The following is a 17,201-nucleotide window of genomic DNA, read 5'->3' on the forward strand; positions in this document are numbered from 1 at the left end:
CTTTTCTCTTTGATTGAAGTCACCAGTTTCCAAATGTCAATATTCTAGGAATCTTCAATTTATTGGCACTTTTCATTCTCAACAATATTTTTTGTAAGTCTTCAGTGAGGTCTGGAATAGAACTCCAATGCCAAACACTAGCCCATTCGGCTTATTTGGCAGATTTTCATTCTAAAGATCTGAATATTCAAGTGCCAAACAATACAAGAAAAGGGTAAAGCTACGAGTAAGAAATGAGGTCTGAATAAAGCTGTAAACAAAAAGAATTGACAAAAGGCTTGTGGCCTTTTAATGATAAAAAGAGATAAAGATATCTAAGAGGGGTACGTAGTATTAACAAAAAAGAAAGCTGGGCGTAATCCTGTGCTCCTGTAGTCCCAGCTACTTAGAAGACTGAGGTGGGAAGATCGCTTGAGCCCAGGAGTTCCAGGCTATAGTGTGCTCTGATCACACCTGTGAATATCCACTGCACACCACCCTGGACAACGTATTGAGACCCTGTTTCAAATAAATACATAGGGTTCTGCAATTCTATATGTCGATATTCAAATCCCAATCTGATACTTCTTAGCTGTATGCTGTTGGGTATATTATTTCTAAGGATCAATTTCCTTATCTAGTGATAAACCATTTGTTTGATGAAGTTGTAGTAATGATTAATGGATTTATCTGGAGAAAGTAGGGCTTGCTTACAGTAAGCATTTATTAAATATTTCCAGTTATTATAAAATAGTGTGACAGAATATATCTGAATTCTTAGACAATACATGCTTGTTTACTATATAGCAATAAAGCTTACAGCTTTGTGCAAAAGTAAAAAACAACCCATGAGACCCATTTCTGCCTGTAAAGAACTTACAGTCTTATAAAAGGTGAATCCATTTATATGATGCAATTTGTTTTCAAGTCAAACTGACTATTCAAATTTAGGCTCTGATAAATACTTGTGGGTGACTTTGGACAAGTTATATTTCCTCTCTGAGCCTCGCATTCCTCATTGGCAAAATGAGGATAACAATAACGTCCACCTCATAAGGTAGTTAGATGGGGATGAAATGAGATAATGTATAAAAAGCATTTAGTAGTCTGTCTGGCACATCATCATTATCATATATTATAATTATTTGTCTTTCATTCAAAGAATAACTCATCACAGACTCAGTAACTTGGGTTCCTTGATTTTTAAATATAATATTAAAATTTCTTTTTATATAGTTTCTTTTGAAAGATATACAAGACTCTGGAAAGAGTTATAGAATTTTACTGAGTACATAAAAGAAGTCCTAAATAAATAGAAAAGCATATAATTTTCATGGTTGAGAAGACAATATTGAAACAGCAATACCTTTTATTTATTTATTTATTTTTTAAGACAAGGTCTTGCTCTGTCACTCAGGCTGAAGTGCAGTGATGCCATCATAGCTCTCTGCAGCCTCAATCTCCTAGGCTCGAGCAATCCTTCTACCTCAGCCTCCAGAGCAGCTGGGACTACAGGCACATGCCAACAGCCAATTTCTTTTTTTTTTTTTTTGGTAGAGACTAGGTCTCACTTGGCTGCCCAGGCTGGTTTCAAACTCCTGGCTTCAAGTAATCCTCCTGCTTTTACCTTTCAAAGTGCTGGCATTGCAGGTGTGAGCTGCTGCACCCGGCCAATTCCTTTTTAATGAATCTATAATTCAATACGATTCCAACTAAAGTTACAATAGGGTTTGCTACTGAAATTAACAAGGTGATCCTTAAATTCTTATGGAAGGATAAGTGGTCTTTTAAAGTTTTTATTTATTCCTATTAATTTAAGTTTTCATAATTAAAAATTGAAAAATTGCCACTACCATCCCCCAAACAAAACAAAACAAAGTCCTATCCACTCTGTATCCATGTTATTAAACCCACTTTAAGATTTAGTAAAACACTCCTTGCCCCGAGGACTGTACCCTTTCACTCAGGGGGAGGACCTTTACTGAGGCCATCTAGTATAACGTAACCATCTTCCTTCCCTTCCTTTAATTCTCTATTTTTCAATGTTCAAAGAGTTTAATTGTTCACTTTTTGAAAAATCCTTTCATTTAGGATTAGGGTATCAGTCTAATCTTGCTACCCAAACTTGTTTTCTGAACATCAATCTCTCTTTACTTTCCATCACAAGATGTATTTCACAATGGTGAAATATGATTACATTTGGTACTTTTTTGCTTATGGGTTTCAGTGCAGAAGTTTAAATCCCAAGAGAGGCCAGAAAAGATACATACAAAGAAACACATCTGGATATGAAAACAGAAGAAGTACCTTTACAATTTTAGCCAATTTGCTCTATCACATGCAAATAAAATCTACCTTTAAGGTAAGTTAATTCAGCAGCACTGTTGATGCTCAGTAAATCAGCTTCTTGATTCTGACATGAAACATAAGCTTCTTTCCAAGAAAGAGCCGTCTGAGTATTAAATTGGTAGCAACTTCCAAACTGCTCGTTCTTTTCCCAATTATCTTCACAACCGTTTTCTGTTGATAAAGACACGTTAGTGATCATAAAGTAAGGACATAATGTTTTCCATTACTTAGGATGCTTACAAATACTGCAAGTCAATTTGCATACTCTTAGGATATGCCCAAATGGAGACTGCCATCATGCGTTTAGACCATATTTTGATCACAATACAATTGGAATCATAACACACCAAATGACTCAGGCTGGTTGAAGCTTCCACTCTTTCTTATTTTCCGCTCTCCTTTTATCCCTATCAATTACAATGCTGTGTTTTCGCCCATGTCCCTGCCTGCCCTCTGCCTGAGATGAGTCTCAGTGTGCACATGTTGTGAACACTGAGCTAATGGAAAACAAGCTCATTTGAACATAGTGGCAGACTACAGAGGGTCTGCCCACAGCTTGCATAGAAACCACCGTATGTGTACATGTGTGCACAGACATGCTGCTTAAATGGCCAAGATATTGAGCCCAAGTGACTGCCTTATTTGGGAAACTATGTCCAAATTTCTCCTTAATATTTTAATAAAGAATCGAATATATATAATTCACATTACATATGATTTATATATGTATATGTGTGTATGTATGTGCATATAAACACTTATACATATGTGTTTGTAAAGTATACATAATTTCAGACAAAGAAACTGCAAGCTGTTTCCTGAATGAGATATAAAAGTTTTTTGACAACTGGTTCAAAATATATTCAGAGCCTTCTGTGTACACCCCACAAGAGGGGAAGTCCAGTGCAGGCTGTGTCAAGTGCATCCCAGGCTCCAACTGGGGGATTTTCCAAAAGGCCTCCTATAGCCAGTTACATATCAGATGTTATACTCATGATCCTACAAGCTGGAAGGGCCTTTAGAGATCATCTTGTCTAATGTCCTCATTTCACACACACGAACAAAGATCTAGAAGTGACTGTGGCAGAGCTATAATGAGGGCACTGGTCTTGTTGATCCTCTGAATGGCACATCCTGCTGCTTTAGCCATTTTTCTATGGCATAAATAGCAACAGAGATTCTGACATTTGGTAAAAACAAAATAGGGTGGATTTGAAAGCACATTGTCTAAAGGTTCATTATTACCACTGAGGCCCTACTTTTGTAAATCCAGAAGCTTCTAGGAGTGGGATGGCCGTGTGTTCACTATACAACATGACCTCCATGATTTAGCAGCCCTCAGGTTTGAGAAACTCAGTCTTGCTTCTTCCATAAAAAGTAACTCTAGGAAGCGTATGCATGCATTAACAACACTGTATGTGTCACACCCCCAAACCCCCAGCACACACACAACACCCACAGGAGGCTAAAGACACCAAGCCACATCCCTGTCAAGGCAGCAAGGTACAGTGGGGGTAAGTATGTACAGTGGGGAAGGAGGATAAGGAATCCTTCACCTAGTTTCCACAAAAATGTGGTCTGATCCTGACAGACCATTTCATGGATCTGGGCCTGCTGCCTCTCACCTGAGAAACAGGGTTTTGCACTGGATAACCTCTAAGCAACCTTTCACATCTAAATTTCTGATCCAAATAAGGAGAGTTAAATGAAGTTGATACCTGGTTGACCAAACTCTGCTTATTATCAATTACAGCTGAAGAAAATACTGGCTTTTTCTATTTTAGTAGGTAGGTTACAGGTGTTGAGAAGCTTGAGCCTCTAACTAGATACATAATCCTCAAAGACTGGTCCCCAGACCAGCATTATCAGCACTACCTGGCAACTTGCCAAATTTGGTGGTGCCACCAAAAATCTACTGAATCAGAATCTCTGGGCCCTAGATACCTGTGTTCTAACAAACTCTGCACGTAATTCTGTTGCACCCTGAAATCTGAAGTCTTAACCCAGTATAATCTCTTCAAGTTGCTTAGAACTCTGCATGCTGAAGCTCAGATTCCCAAAGGAGGGATCAGCATTACTAATACCACCTGGCTGGCTGCTCAGTCAGTCAGTATAGTGTAGCTGTTTGGGACAAGGACTTCATAGCCAGGCTTCCTGGGTTTGAATCCTAGTTCTGATATTTATTAGCTATGTGATCTTAGGCAAGTTACATATCTCCCTTGTGCCTCACTGTGATCATCTGTAAAATGGGAATAAAGTATGGTACCTTTCAGGGTTGCTGAGGGATTAAATGAGTTAATGTATATTGAGAGCCTGAAACAGTATCTGACACCTGGCAGAGCCCTGTTAAGTATTAACTATTATTACTTAGGTCTGGAGCTCTTTCCTTTCTCTTTGCTATAGATTCTTTCAATCTATTGTCTATTAAGTAATATTTTGTGAGTACCTATCACATGTCAGGTACCATGATCCCCTGTAACTCTCACCTAATTGGTAAGAAACTGTTTCTGTTATGTGCCAGACAATGATGTAATTGCTACTTTGGTCTCTGTCTTTCTAAAGAACAGCAAATTCTTTAGCAACTCTCAGTTTGCTTCTGGTAAGAAGTAATGAGAAAAAGCACTCTGACAAACACACAGGAATGGTGGAAGGAACAGTGTTACCAATTTTGAGAGCCCCAGGAAGATCTATCTCTTCTCTTTCCTGCTCTTTGCTTCAGGCCATAAACATGCTTAATACTTCACCATTCTAAAAGTGTTTTTCAACTGATCTCTTTCTTAAACTACCCTTTGCATTTTTAAATAAAAATTACAGGAGGTCACTGTTTTGGACTAAGCTCCTGATCTAGGACTCAAAAATCAAAACGGAGTCACCCATGCCAAAGTTCCACTCACCAAACTGAAACAGAGTTGTTATCCGGCCTTTTGAGAAATCAAGAGAGAGAGAGAGAACTGCCTAATTTCCCAAACAGGCCAGTTTCAATCTTTAATTGGCCTAATTAAAATGAAGTTCCCTCTGTTTTAATGCTTAACCTGAAGTCACCTGATGTTAACCAATCGATTATTTCTCTATTGTTCTTACAAGGAAAGTTACTTTGAAACGACCAATCCACTCTTTGGTTTTTGTCTTTGCTTTCTTCAGCCCTTTTTCTGTCTACAAAGCCAATCCTCTCTGTTCAACGAACTGGAACACTTACAGTACTCTTTTATGAAATGAGGTGTTGCCTGATTCTAGAATTGCAATAAAGCCAAATGAGATTGTAACTACATAAATTTGTTGCAATTTTGTCCTTTGCCAACTGTCTCTTCTGCTCCGTGAAACTTGCGAGGCTTACTTCCTTCTGTTCATGCTTCATTCCACTACAACCCAGCTTCTACCCCCTCTAGTCTTCTGAAACTACTAAAGGTCAGCAGCAATTTCCTAACTGTGCATGCCTTTTCCACACTTCCTCTCCCTGAGGTGTCTGTGCTATGGAACACTCCCTCCTTCTCCTCCATGACACCATCCGCCTTGGTTCACTTCCAGGCCTGCTTCTGAAGGCAAATTCATGGCTACACATTACCTCTCTCTTCTCCTCCAAACATACACTCCTTATCCAGGATGATATTTTTGCAGTCACTTTTGAGTCGCTTTGAACTCTTCCTTCTCCCTGTTGCCTCATATAAATGTACTGCCTTTCCACATAAAGTTTACCAGCCCATACATACCAGGCTTCAAGCAGATGCCCCACTTTCGGTCATATTCATAATTTAAGGTGGTGGCACACCATGGCCCACTATGATCCTCATCAAGGATGCAATCATGATGCCAGGTCCCATCAACTAAGAATGGAAATTCACAAGGTCTCCCGTAGGAGTTCCCATCTCTGGTATAGATCTCTGGGTTGGAGAGGAAGTTGGGGAAAAGAGAGTTAAAAACTGGATAGTCAAAACAAAACCAAAACAAAACAAAACAAAACAAAACTGGGTAGTCAGCTTCAGTTGGCTCATTTCTAAAACTCTTTGAAAAACAAACGTTGTTTAGAATACAATATCCGAATGTAGGAATTCGGAGCATGGGTGCTGTCAGGTCTGCACATGAATGCCGGCTCCCTGCTGACCCACTGTTTGCCTGTGGGCTAGCTATCCAACCCTCTAGTAGCCTCTGTTTCTGCTTTTGCAAATTGGGGATAGCATTCAGTGATCATCCATGTGAAGCTTCACTTACTGTGGTGTGATGAGAGGCTGAAAGAGCCTGGCTTGGTCAGGTGAGGGTCTACTAACTCTGCTGTGGGCCGCAGAGCACTTCACCAGAAAGGGTGCCCTGGCTGAGGTTACATTTACCTTTATTTTCTTTTCTTTAGAAAGTGTTGGAGCCAGAAAAATTACCTTGGAACCACTAAGGGTGGGTGTGGACTTTGGAACCACCTGCGGAATTAGAAAGATGGACAAATAGTCCCATTGTTCAGAGACTGAAAGTAGAATTGAGACTGTGGTTTATAAGCAAGTAAAAGGAAGAGCTGCTGAATTTCTGAGTAGATTCTTGGGGAGGCACAGGGCATGGTGATTTGGGGTGTGAAAGAAGCAGCAACTTCAATGGGGCAGTCATGTGACTGGCTGGTGGCCAGTGAGGTAGTAGATTTGGCTTTTATTTTAATCATTTTCCCTGGTACATGGGGAGGAACTGAAAAGTGATTCCAACCTCAAATATGCCTGGAAATGCTGGAAAGAGTGTTTGATACTTATATCAATACTAATTCTCTTGGAAAGGTGTTTTTGTAGAACGGCTAACTCTGTATCTCTTTCTGCCACAATTTTCCAAATCCTCAATTTGCTAAAAACCTCAGTCATTAACAGATCAAATAATGGTCATTAGATAAATCATAGTAATCAAATCTTATCACTCTTTACAGGCAATTAGGGTTCCCCAAAATGTCTCACAGATGTGCTTAAAAGTGTGCTTAAGACAGTATTTGAGGCCGGGCACGGTGGCTCAAGCCTGTAATCCCAGCACTTTGGGAGGCTGAGGCGGGTGGATCACGAGGTCAGGAGATCGAGACCATTCTGGCTAACATGGTGAAACCCCGTCTCTACTAAAAAATACAAAAAACTAGCCGGGCGTGGTGGCGGGCGCCTGTAGTCCCAGCTACTCCGAGGCTGAGGCAGGAGAATGGCGTGAACCTGGGAGGCGGAGCTTGCAGTGAGCCAAGATCGCGCCACTGCACTCCAGCCTGGGTGACACAGCGCGAGACTCCGTCTCAAAAAAAAAAAAAAAAAAGACAGTATTTGATTCTACTTTCGTTTTCTCAAGTATCTGTCTAACTAAAGTGTGAGGCCATTTAACAGTTTAGAATGTATTAAGCAGAACTATAGCAAAAGGTAGTAATAATCTGGATGCTTTTCTTCACAAATAGTCTTTTAAAGATCACTGGCTTTATTTTGCTATGTCATATAAATAGTTTCAAAAGGGTACTTCTGTTAAAGAGTACGTTGACCTTACATTTTATAAGGATTCTGCTTATTACCTATGTTTCAGTTTAACTGCATCAAAAAACCCCCAATAGCTCATGACCAATTTCTCTTCCCATATTACAAACCTAAGAGGACAGTCCCTGAACACAAGGACTGTTCCTTGTAGAACCATCAGTTTTCTTTTCTAAAACCTTTGATTTTTGGAATACAAAGTCCCTTGGTATACACTTCTGCCATTTGTTCTTTATCATAAACCTGTGAGATCATAGGGGAAGTATTATATTTGTCTGGGAAATCCCCATTTTTGCAGAGTAGTCAAGTGAGACATTCAGGCACTCAGCCGCAAGTGACAGGGATGAAAATGGGCTCTCTCTGATTGGACTCTTGACCTATAAGGACAACTTGTGACATCAGTGGGTGCCTTCTCAAGTTTCAAGTTAAATTTCATAGCTCAAAGCTGGGCTTCAATTAATAAGCTCTCTAAGTCACAATACATGCTTTGAAGAATGATAAGCATACAACCACCACACCAGAAGCAGCTACATTGCACTAACTGTTCACTAAGCGTTTTGCTCCCACACATTCTTTGCTGATGCTGGACCTCTTACATGCCATGGGCTTCCTTAGCAAGACAGGCTTTCCTGGGAAGACTCTTCTCTGAATGTACAAATTTATGGTGATAGCATCCTTAAAACAACAGCTTTATTATGCAATAGGTACAAATTTGTGAGATGAGGTGATTATGCAGAAAACTAGCAAATTAATGTCATCAGTAACATGAGACAAAATAGTTTCAATGGATAAAGGGGTTGTTGGCAGGCTTCTAAGAGTTGCCCAGAATTCTGATAGTTCTGCAGCCACCCTACCACAAAAAGTCCATTTCCTCTTCATGATTCACCAAACATTCAAAATTTGAAAAGTCCTAGTGAGATCAAGGTATCTTAATGCTATAAATGTACACCTGGGTGCTAGGTAAAAGCAGTTCACTCATAAAATTTATACAATTTCAGTTTTCTCTGAGATGAACATGACTCACACAGGATGGGAGTTGGGGTGAGAGGCAACCCAAGGCACAGTGATAAATTAATGTTCTTGTATCACAAGTGAAAATTTTGTTTATACTGCTAAAGCCAAGGGGGAAAGAAAGAAGCTGTTTGGGGGAAAGGAATACTGGTTTTGAGCCCTAGCTTTGCTGTAACAAGCTAGGTAACCTTGGATTTCACTTTGTTGGGACTCAGTTGTCTTGTATGTTTTGTTTATATACTGCTAGATAAGAAGGTGGGGACAACAATCAGTATTGAGAGTCTGAGTAAAGGAGTCCTAGAGAAGGTCCCTAACTTAAGACAACAGTCCCTAACCTAAGAACAAAAGGGATATACATAAATTGAAAAGGGTAGAATTGCCAGGACTTCATGTTTGATTATACTGGAGTGGTGGAAGAGGCAAGCCTGAAACCTCTCGGGTGACTTGCTAATTTCTGACATGTAGAACTTAGATGGTACCAGTCACCCAGACAGAAACAGAGAAGAGGTGGCAGGTTTGGCCTTGGCTTCTGTGCAAATTAAAACTTGAGGTATGCCTTGACTAGTCACAACTATGTATGCTTTTAAAAAAAAGATTTAGTGTTTCAAATATTATATTTGAAAAAGTCAAGAAACATTTCATGCCTGTGGGCTATGCTGGTGGCATTGCTTAGCTCTCTCTGGGTGGTCCCCTGGGTAGGTCCTTAACCTTTTTTGTGCTACTGATCTCTTTGGCAGCTGGGTGAAATCCATAGTCCCCGTCTTAGAAGAACATTAGAAATGCATAAATAAAACACATAGGATAAAAAGGAAAATCAGTTATATTGAAATGAAGACACTCTGGGAACTGAGGGAGTTTAAGATTACAACTATGCCCCTCAAAAGAATTAGATCAGGAGGCTAAAAGAACACTGCCAAGAAAATTATCCTTTCTGATCCCTGGACAAATACAATGAAACAAGTTAAATCCAATTAAAAGGCATTTTTTTTTTTTTTTTTTGGCTCTGTGTTTCCTCTTAGTTGGCAAGTTGGAGAAGGGCTTTTGTGGCACAGAATTTAAATTTGCCATTAAGTCATATCCAGAAAGCAACTGCTTTACTTTTAGGAGGAAACTGGCTCGCAGAAACAGACTGTCAACTATTCAAAGGTTAGGGATTGATGAAAAGGAAAACCCCATCTCTAATTCTCTAATATTTCTCCATAACAGAACTTGACATTCTCAGAATAATTTCTGCATCCTCACTAGGAAATAGAAAGACTAGAAAGAAAAACTTGTGTGGATGGATAAAGGATAGCGAAGCTGCTATCCTGCCTTTGAGGTCAAATTTAGCTTCAATGATCTTTAAGAGAAGAAAGCCACCACAAAGCTAGGGAAATTTTTAAAGAAAGGCAAGGAGAAATAATAGGACTTAGAGGACATAATTATATGCATATTGACATCTGGTGTAATTTAGAGCAACACAATGAAAAATATTTGCTTGGGAGATAGCTAATTACGTTTAGTGGTTAAAAAAATAAATCTACTCATTCTTTAACTTGGAAATTAGTTGTAGTCCAGTGCCTAGACTCAGAGCTAAGTCCATGGTCAGCTCCCCACAAGGCAATATTAATATACTTATTTTTGGAAGCAACTGAAAAACTCCACTCTTAAAATGCTGAATCATAAATATAAACATCAAAATTTGGTTGCTATGCCAAAAATGAAAATAAATAGGAAAATCCACTCAAAATTTTCCCATTTTATCAAAATCCGTAGGTAAGAAAAAATACATTTTTCCCCCTTCTCCTTCTTTTCTTTTTTAAGAGATGGGGGTCTCACTATGTTGCCCAGGCTGAAGTGTAGTGGCTATTCACAGGCGTGATCATTACACGCTACAGCCTTGAACTCCTGTGTGCTGAAGTGATCCTGCTGTCTCAGTCTCTCGAGAAGCTGGGACTGCAAGCATGCACCACTACACCTGGCCTTTCTTCTTCTTTTAAAACTTAGAATAAGATCAACATTATTAGATCATTTGACTTTTAGCCTGTAAAAAGATTTCCTGTTAATCAAATGTTTCCTTTCCTCTAGGCTTCAGAAGACCATCATAAGAACTACATATCTATCTGATGAAATCCCAGGTTTATCACAACATGGCTGTGTGACCTCAGACAAGGCATTTAACCTCTCTCAGCCTTACCTGCAAAGTAGAGGCAAATATGCACTCGTAAGAATGTCACTCAAAGTCACTGCACAGTGCCTGGAACTGAAGAGCTCACTCACTGCCCTTACAAATGTATGACTCTATTTTTACTAAATTGTGCACATTCAATATCACATGTGACAAGCACAACAGCAAATCGGTCAAAGTCCCTCTCTACTACTCACCGTGATAAGGCTGGTCACAAAGGCTTTCCTCTGAGCCTCCTTTCTTCCAGATATCAGATGCATTTGAGATTGCTGCGCCATGCCCATTCTTCAGAGCCAGCTGGTACCGGGCAGCACTGTACAGAGAGTGGTGCTCACATTTCCACCACAGCATGACACTGGAGTCACAGCTGAACATTCTTACCTCATTCACCGATTTGGTAATATCTAGGCCAAGGCACTTTTGGGAGTGCAAATGAAAGAGCCGATGCTGGGACACCCACTTCCATAACTTGTCCTCAGTTTCATCACAGTCTTCTGCTACTATCCAGCCATACACTGGCTTGATGCACTTGCCCGTATTTCCATGGACGATGGTGAAGGGGTCATTAGCTGAGTCAAATGGATAGACAGATTGTGGATTATGTGATTGAAGTGCCTTGCTCCCTACTTGCTGAGGAGAGTCTGAGCACTACTGGACTGTTCCCATCCTCAGACTGTTCCCACTCTTTATAAGCTGCAGGGGACTACAGAAGGTGGGACAGTGGTGAGCAGAGAGGCAGTGCAGTCTGTAGGGTCAGAGCACGGGTTCTGGAGCCAGTCCGCCTGAGTCCATATTTTGCTCCTGCTACTTATTAGCCATACGATCAGGGCAAATCATTTAACCTGTGTGCTCCAGTTTTCCTATGATGGGTGTGAGCATGAAAGGAGCTAATCCATGTAAAGCATGTAGAGCAGCATGTATATTTGTTGTTGCTATTTCATGAAAGATATTTCCCTTCTCATTTAATGAGATAAAAGAAGCTCTTTAGTTTTCATCTCAATGAAAAGTCTAGTTGGGACCATAATTCTGCCTTGCTTACATATTAGCTACTATGACAGGGTAAATTATTACATGAAAAGTCGATGCTTAACACAGCATGTTCACTATATATATGTTCCTTTCTTCAGATCTAAGTACATAGTGAGGCCTCTGTGGTCCTCTGCCTTAGGGCAAGTTAGTGTGGCCACTAAAAAGGAAAATTTAAGGACAAATTTCTTAAAGACCACTTCCCCCTAGATATTTTTTTGGAGGACTAAATTCATTGAGGTATGTCAGAGGAAACGGGGAAACTTCTGGGGGAGCAGCAGAACAATGGGGGTACAGAAACAAGAAGAAATAGAGATCTGGGTTCTGAGGGGAGGGGAACCTGTGGCCAGCTGCATTGTGGCACCCTCAGGAAGGTGACAGGACCTGGGGAAAGCCTGGGGGATTGACTGTGTGGATCACCTAAGAAGGCTGAACCCCAAACTCCAGGAACTACCAGAGTGATGGCTGATGAGTCTTGAGCCACCAGATTCAAGAACCTGTGGGTTTGGACAAGGGGAAACCCAGAGGTAACCAGCGGGATCCAATGACTAAAGAAGAATCTTCCCTGAATGTTCCCCTGGTACTCTGCATGAGCTGGGAAAGACCCCAATAAGGACAATTATTGAAGTTCTGGCAACCTGGTGGAATGGGAGCTCAGCACCAAATTTAATTTGGTTTTCTGAAAATAAAGTAATGCATTGTTTCTTGCACACCTGAATTTGTGGAATAAGATTCACATCTGTTACAACAAACTATAATCGGATAATTTGGTTAGTTCTTTTACAAAGGAAAATTTTAAACAATTATAGCAGAGATCATCATGTTGATAAGAGTAAAGCTGAAATATTTTAGACAAGCTTAAGCAATCACTGTCAATGAACCAGAGTTCAGCAGAAAGACCTATAAAATTTTGGTTCCCCAAAGACACTTTCATTTTGATACCAGCGTCACAGTCACTGGTTTCACTAACACCAGATGCTTTTCCTAGTAATAATTCAAAGGCTTTCAGAGTTAAAAATTCCCATACCAGGGACTGGTGACTTGAGGGGAATTTTACCATGTAAATAATAACTATAAAATTAAGTCTGACTGCAGCTTGAACTTTGGAAGGATTTTTTTTTGTTTTGTTTTCAATAACAGAAGCAACAACAAGGGAAACAACAAGAACAGCAACAAAAATCCTTTAAAGCTTAAAGTTATTTTAAATCTGAATTTTAAAAGTATTCCACAGGGTTGCAGCTAAGGACGTTTGATGTTTGCCATAGCAGCTTTCCTCCCTCACACTTTTTTTTTTTTTTTTTTTTTGAGATGGAGTCTTGGTCTGTTGCCCAGGCTGGAGTGCAGTGGCACAATCTCAGCCCACTGCAACCTCCGCCTCCCAGGTTCAAGTGATTCTTGTGCCCCAGCCTCCCGAGTAGCTGAGATTACAGGTGCCTGCCATCACACCCAAGTAATTTTTGTATTTTTAGTAGAAATAGGGTTTTACCATGTTGGCCAAGCTGGTCTCGAACTCCTGACCTCAGGTGATCCACCCACCTCGGCCTCCCAAAGTGCTGGGATTACAGGCATGAGCTACTGTGCCCAGCCACATCCCTCACACTTTCTCCTTTGACAGTCCTCTGCCACTTTCTGCTTGATGGACACAGGCTGGGAGGACAGTCAACAAAAGAAAATGTACTATAAGATTACTACTTACACTTTCTCTCATGGCCTTCTCCCACAATTCAATAGCTACTCAGACCTCTGATCTACATCTTTTCTAAACTGTTCTCTCTTGCCTCTCCAAAATAAATCTTGCATTCCAAAGTATCAAAAATTACAGAAGAAAAAAGAAGTCTGCTCCTGCAGGAGACGTGCCCATCACCCTTGTTGGAAACATCCCCTCTCCTGCCCTGTAGTCTTGCTGCTGTCTTTCCCGGGCATTCTGCTTTGTGCGTTCGATCCCAAACAGGTGAACTGGGGAAGCAGCAGCTTTGCCTTCCTTTGCAGTTTGCAATTCTGCATTTTTCAAAGTTTTTGTAGAATCCAATGGATTAGCCACATTTCTTTGTACAGTGGAAAAAGCAGGAGTTAGGAGTCCTAGATTGAAATACTAAAACACTGCAGGAGAGGTGTGGAGTAGCTCTGTTAAAGTGGAGCTGCCAAACTTCCTAACAAACTGCTACATCTCTGAATATAGACGTTTTTCTCAGACTAACCCCTTGTTTGAACCAAGTATGCAATTTCAATGTTTGACACTTATAGTGGTCACTTAGTACAGATCTTAATTATTCATATACTTAAAGGAAACTTATTAGCCTCCATATATAAGGTACGTATATGCATATATTAGATAGGGAGAGTCCTATCCTTTCATGATGCTTCCCTGTATCTTTCTTTACCTTTAGCAGGAGCTGTTCAAACTGCCTCAGTCTTACGACCCTTATTGGGATAGTAGGTTGAAGAGGTGGAAGGAGGACTGAGAAAGAGTGAACATAATCCCTTATTTAGAAAATTTGGTATGGAAGGGCATACAAGCTATTTTAGAAATATATTATACTTTGAAAAGGTAATTACAGAGTAGATTTTATTTTATAAAACTTATTTTATAAAATAGATTCTTTACAGATAGCTTCCTATTAGATTTTGTTCACTTTACAACTTTATACCAGTCCTCAATGGAGTTTTAGTATTTACCTCCAAATACAACATTGGGGCAAATCTAAAAGGCAGAATTTGATGAAAAGAAGCCTCATTACCCTCTAGATACATTTGTATATGCTTCATTTGATATAAATTCTCCAGTGTTTGAGAGAAAATGGCTAAGTAGCATTACCAAAAATTGAAAATAAATTTTTAGCATTTTTACATCCATCAAAGGAAAATCATCTCTCTCAGTGTTTTCTTATTGTCTGATCACTAAATAATTCCTGCCTTATAAACTCTAGACCAAATAGCTTCACGCATTCCAAAGAGGAGCTGGATATTGACATATACAGCCATAGACAAATGGATAGGGAAATAGCTTGGGAAAACAAGAAGGATGAAGATGGCAGCATTTATAATTTCAGGGGAACATCCATAGATCACATATTAAGCATTTTGTAGAGTCTCTACCATGTGTTCAGAATGTACAGGTAAGCGCAGCAAGACAGAATCAGAAGTCTAGGTTTGTTAGTTCAAAAGCAGGTCCTGAAATGACAGCTGAGTCCATGGCAATGTCCAGGGAGTCAGAAAGTCTTCACGCATGATTGGGTGGTGTTGGTTGGTGAAAACCTCAGGAGTCCCTGGCGGATTGGTTTACTTCAAGCTGTTAGCTCTCCAAGCAGCAAAAATGTAAACTAAGCACCTGGCATCTCCCCAAGGACACAGAGGTGCTCCTTCAGTGTTTGGGTGATAGAGGCCACCTGCACAAGCCTAGCCATGCACGTGACGAAGTGCATGCCATCACCAGCATCATGAAGCGGACACTCTTGCCAAACAATTGACCCAAATGGCTGGAGGTTCAAAATTCCAGTGCTTCCCCAAACAAGGCCACAAGTCTGCTCTGAGGGTGAGAGAACATCGATCAGAGTAGCTGCTAGAGTAAGGAAGGATACAGGATAACAAAACCTGTGGAGACCTAGTACAGGGCGAATAGAGTTAAACCTGGTGCTTTTTGCTTTGGGTCAGTGATAAAGGGCAGTGATTGCAGAGATTGCAAGAATTAAGGAAATCTTGAAATTTGTGAAGGAGATAAAAACAGGACTGAAGCAGATGTAGATGGGAACCAAGAGGTTAGTGATTGAAAAGTTAGTGCATTTTCACTGTAGTTAGTTGTTGCAGTGAACTTTTCCACTTTGGATTGTGGGGCAGGCAGAATAAATTCTCAAGGCAATAAAGGATATTATTTTAAATGATTCCTTTGGTAGTTCCTAGCACACAGGGTCAAAGGAGAATAGAGAAGCGTGACTCAGAGCAGGGTTCATTTACAGGTCCTTGCTGTAGATAGGATGATGGCACTTACACTCTGAGAAATCTCCTCCCATCACTCTCCGAAGGAAGTCTAAACCAGATGGTAACTTAGCTTAGCTGCAAAGAAAATAAGAGCCACCAGCAATTTAGTGTTTTTCAAACTGCCTGGACAGTCTTTTCCTTCCTCATACAGGCACGATAACAGAAGTGGCCGGTGGCGGGTGGCCCATTGAGTGCCTATGATGCGGCCCAACCAAGAAACAAAGTCCTCTGCACACCTCTCGCCCAGGCAAAAAGAGAAAGTAAAAGCAACCGGATGCTGTCAAGGGGTGTGGTGGGGTGGCGCTGGCACTACCCTGAACATCAGTGAAGGCTGTTTCTGGTCCTGCTTCCCCATTGAGAGGCAGCAGGTCCCCAGCCAGGCGACCTGCCCTTCAGCGTGGGGCTGTCAGCCTTGGGGGAGCGGGGTCGTTTGGAACTGATAAACCAAAGAGAAGAAAGGTTTGCTGCTCTAAACGGTGGGTGACGGCATCATAGCTGACTCTTGGTCTTGGTCACTTTCAGAGGAGATGGTTTACTTAACCTGACTGCCTTTCTGAGGCGCACCGTAGGCGCAGTGAAATCCGGGAATCGTTGGGAATCCTTAGCACTGTGGGTGGAGGCTCCTCTTGGCCCTGTGGCCAAGGTGACCAAGGGGCGAAGGAAAAGCGAGAACGGGCGGGACAGGACGCAGAGGGCAGATGGGGAACCCCATACTCCAGCAACATTTTATAAGACAGACGACGGAGCAGGGCACCTGGTCAAAAAAGCCTCAGTGAGCCTACTCTACGGTGGACCGCGTCCCCTCTGCACCAGAAGGGCCCTGTCCTCCCACATCCACTGCGCCCTCCTCTGGGCCCCCGAGGGCACTGCGGCGCCTACTCCGCCAGACCTCCCCTGCAGCTCACTCGTCCGGCTCCAGAGACCCCCAACAGCAAAGCAGCCGTGACCTGCGCCGGGGGCGCAGCCCTGCTCCTGGCTGGAAGGCGGCAGAGCTGCGGCGTCGAGGCACCCAGTGGACTGCGGGGCAGACGCGCCCGCGGTTACCTGCGCGGCCAGAGGGTTCCGCGAGCTCGAAGCACCAGAGGAGTAGCATGAGGAGGCCCGCCGGGCGGCGAGGGGTCGCCCAGTCTGTCCTCATCCTGAGCAGGCGCAAGCTTTCCAGCCGGGTCCTCGGGCGCACGCGGCACCCGCCCCTCCTGCTGAGCTCGGCCTGCCCCGCCCGCTCCTATTTC

At 41.6% G+C, this 17,201-nt stretch overlaps 1 protein-coding gene across 4 annotated transcripts in view; it reads right to left on the bottom strand.

The window, feature by feature from the left end:
• LY75 (lymphocyte antigen 75) overlaps positions 1 to 17,196 on the bottom strand; it is a 97,577-nt gene extending 80,381 nt beyond the window's left edge. For 2 of the 4 annotated variants that reach the window (XM_031651811.1, XM_031651812.1), the window contains exons 1-4: positions 17,014 to 17,185; positions 11,166 to 11,537; positions 6,036 to 6,206; positions 2,335 to 2,499 (exon numbers count right to left, since the gene is read on the bottom strand). In XM_031651811.1, coding sequence (XP_031507671.1) covers positions 2,335 to 2,499; positions 6,036 to 6,206; positions 11,166 to 11,537; positions 17,014 to 17,107 — 802 coding nt within the window. In that variant the 5' untranslated portion in view covers positions 17,108 to 17,185. Of the gene's footprint in view, positions 1 to 2,334; positions 2,500 to 6,035; positions 6,207 to 11,165; positions 11,538 to 15,979; positions 16,045 to 17,013 lie in introns of all 4 variants that reach the window. The other 2 variants (XM_031651810.1, XM_031651809.1) reach the window with 2 other exon arrangements.
• Positions 17,197 to 17,201: the final 5 nt, after the last annotated feature.

Source organism: Papio anubis, chromosome 10 (assembly GCF_008728515.1).
Source record: "Papio anubis isolate 15944 chromosome 10, Panubis1.0, whole genome shotgun sequence".
Taxonomy (NCBI): Eukaryota; Metazoa; Chordata; class Mammalia; order Primates; family Cercopithecidae; genus Papio; species Papio anubis.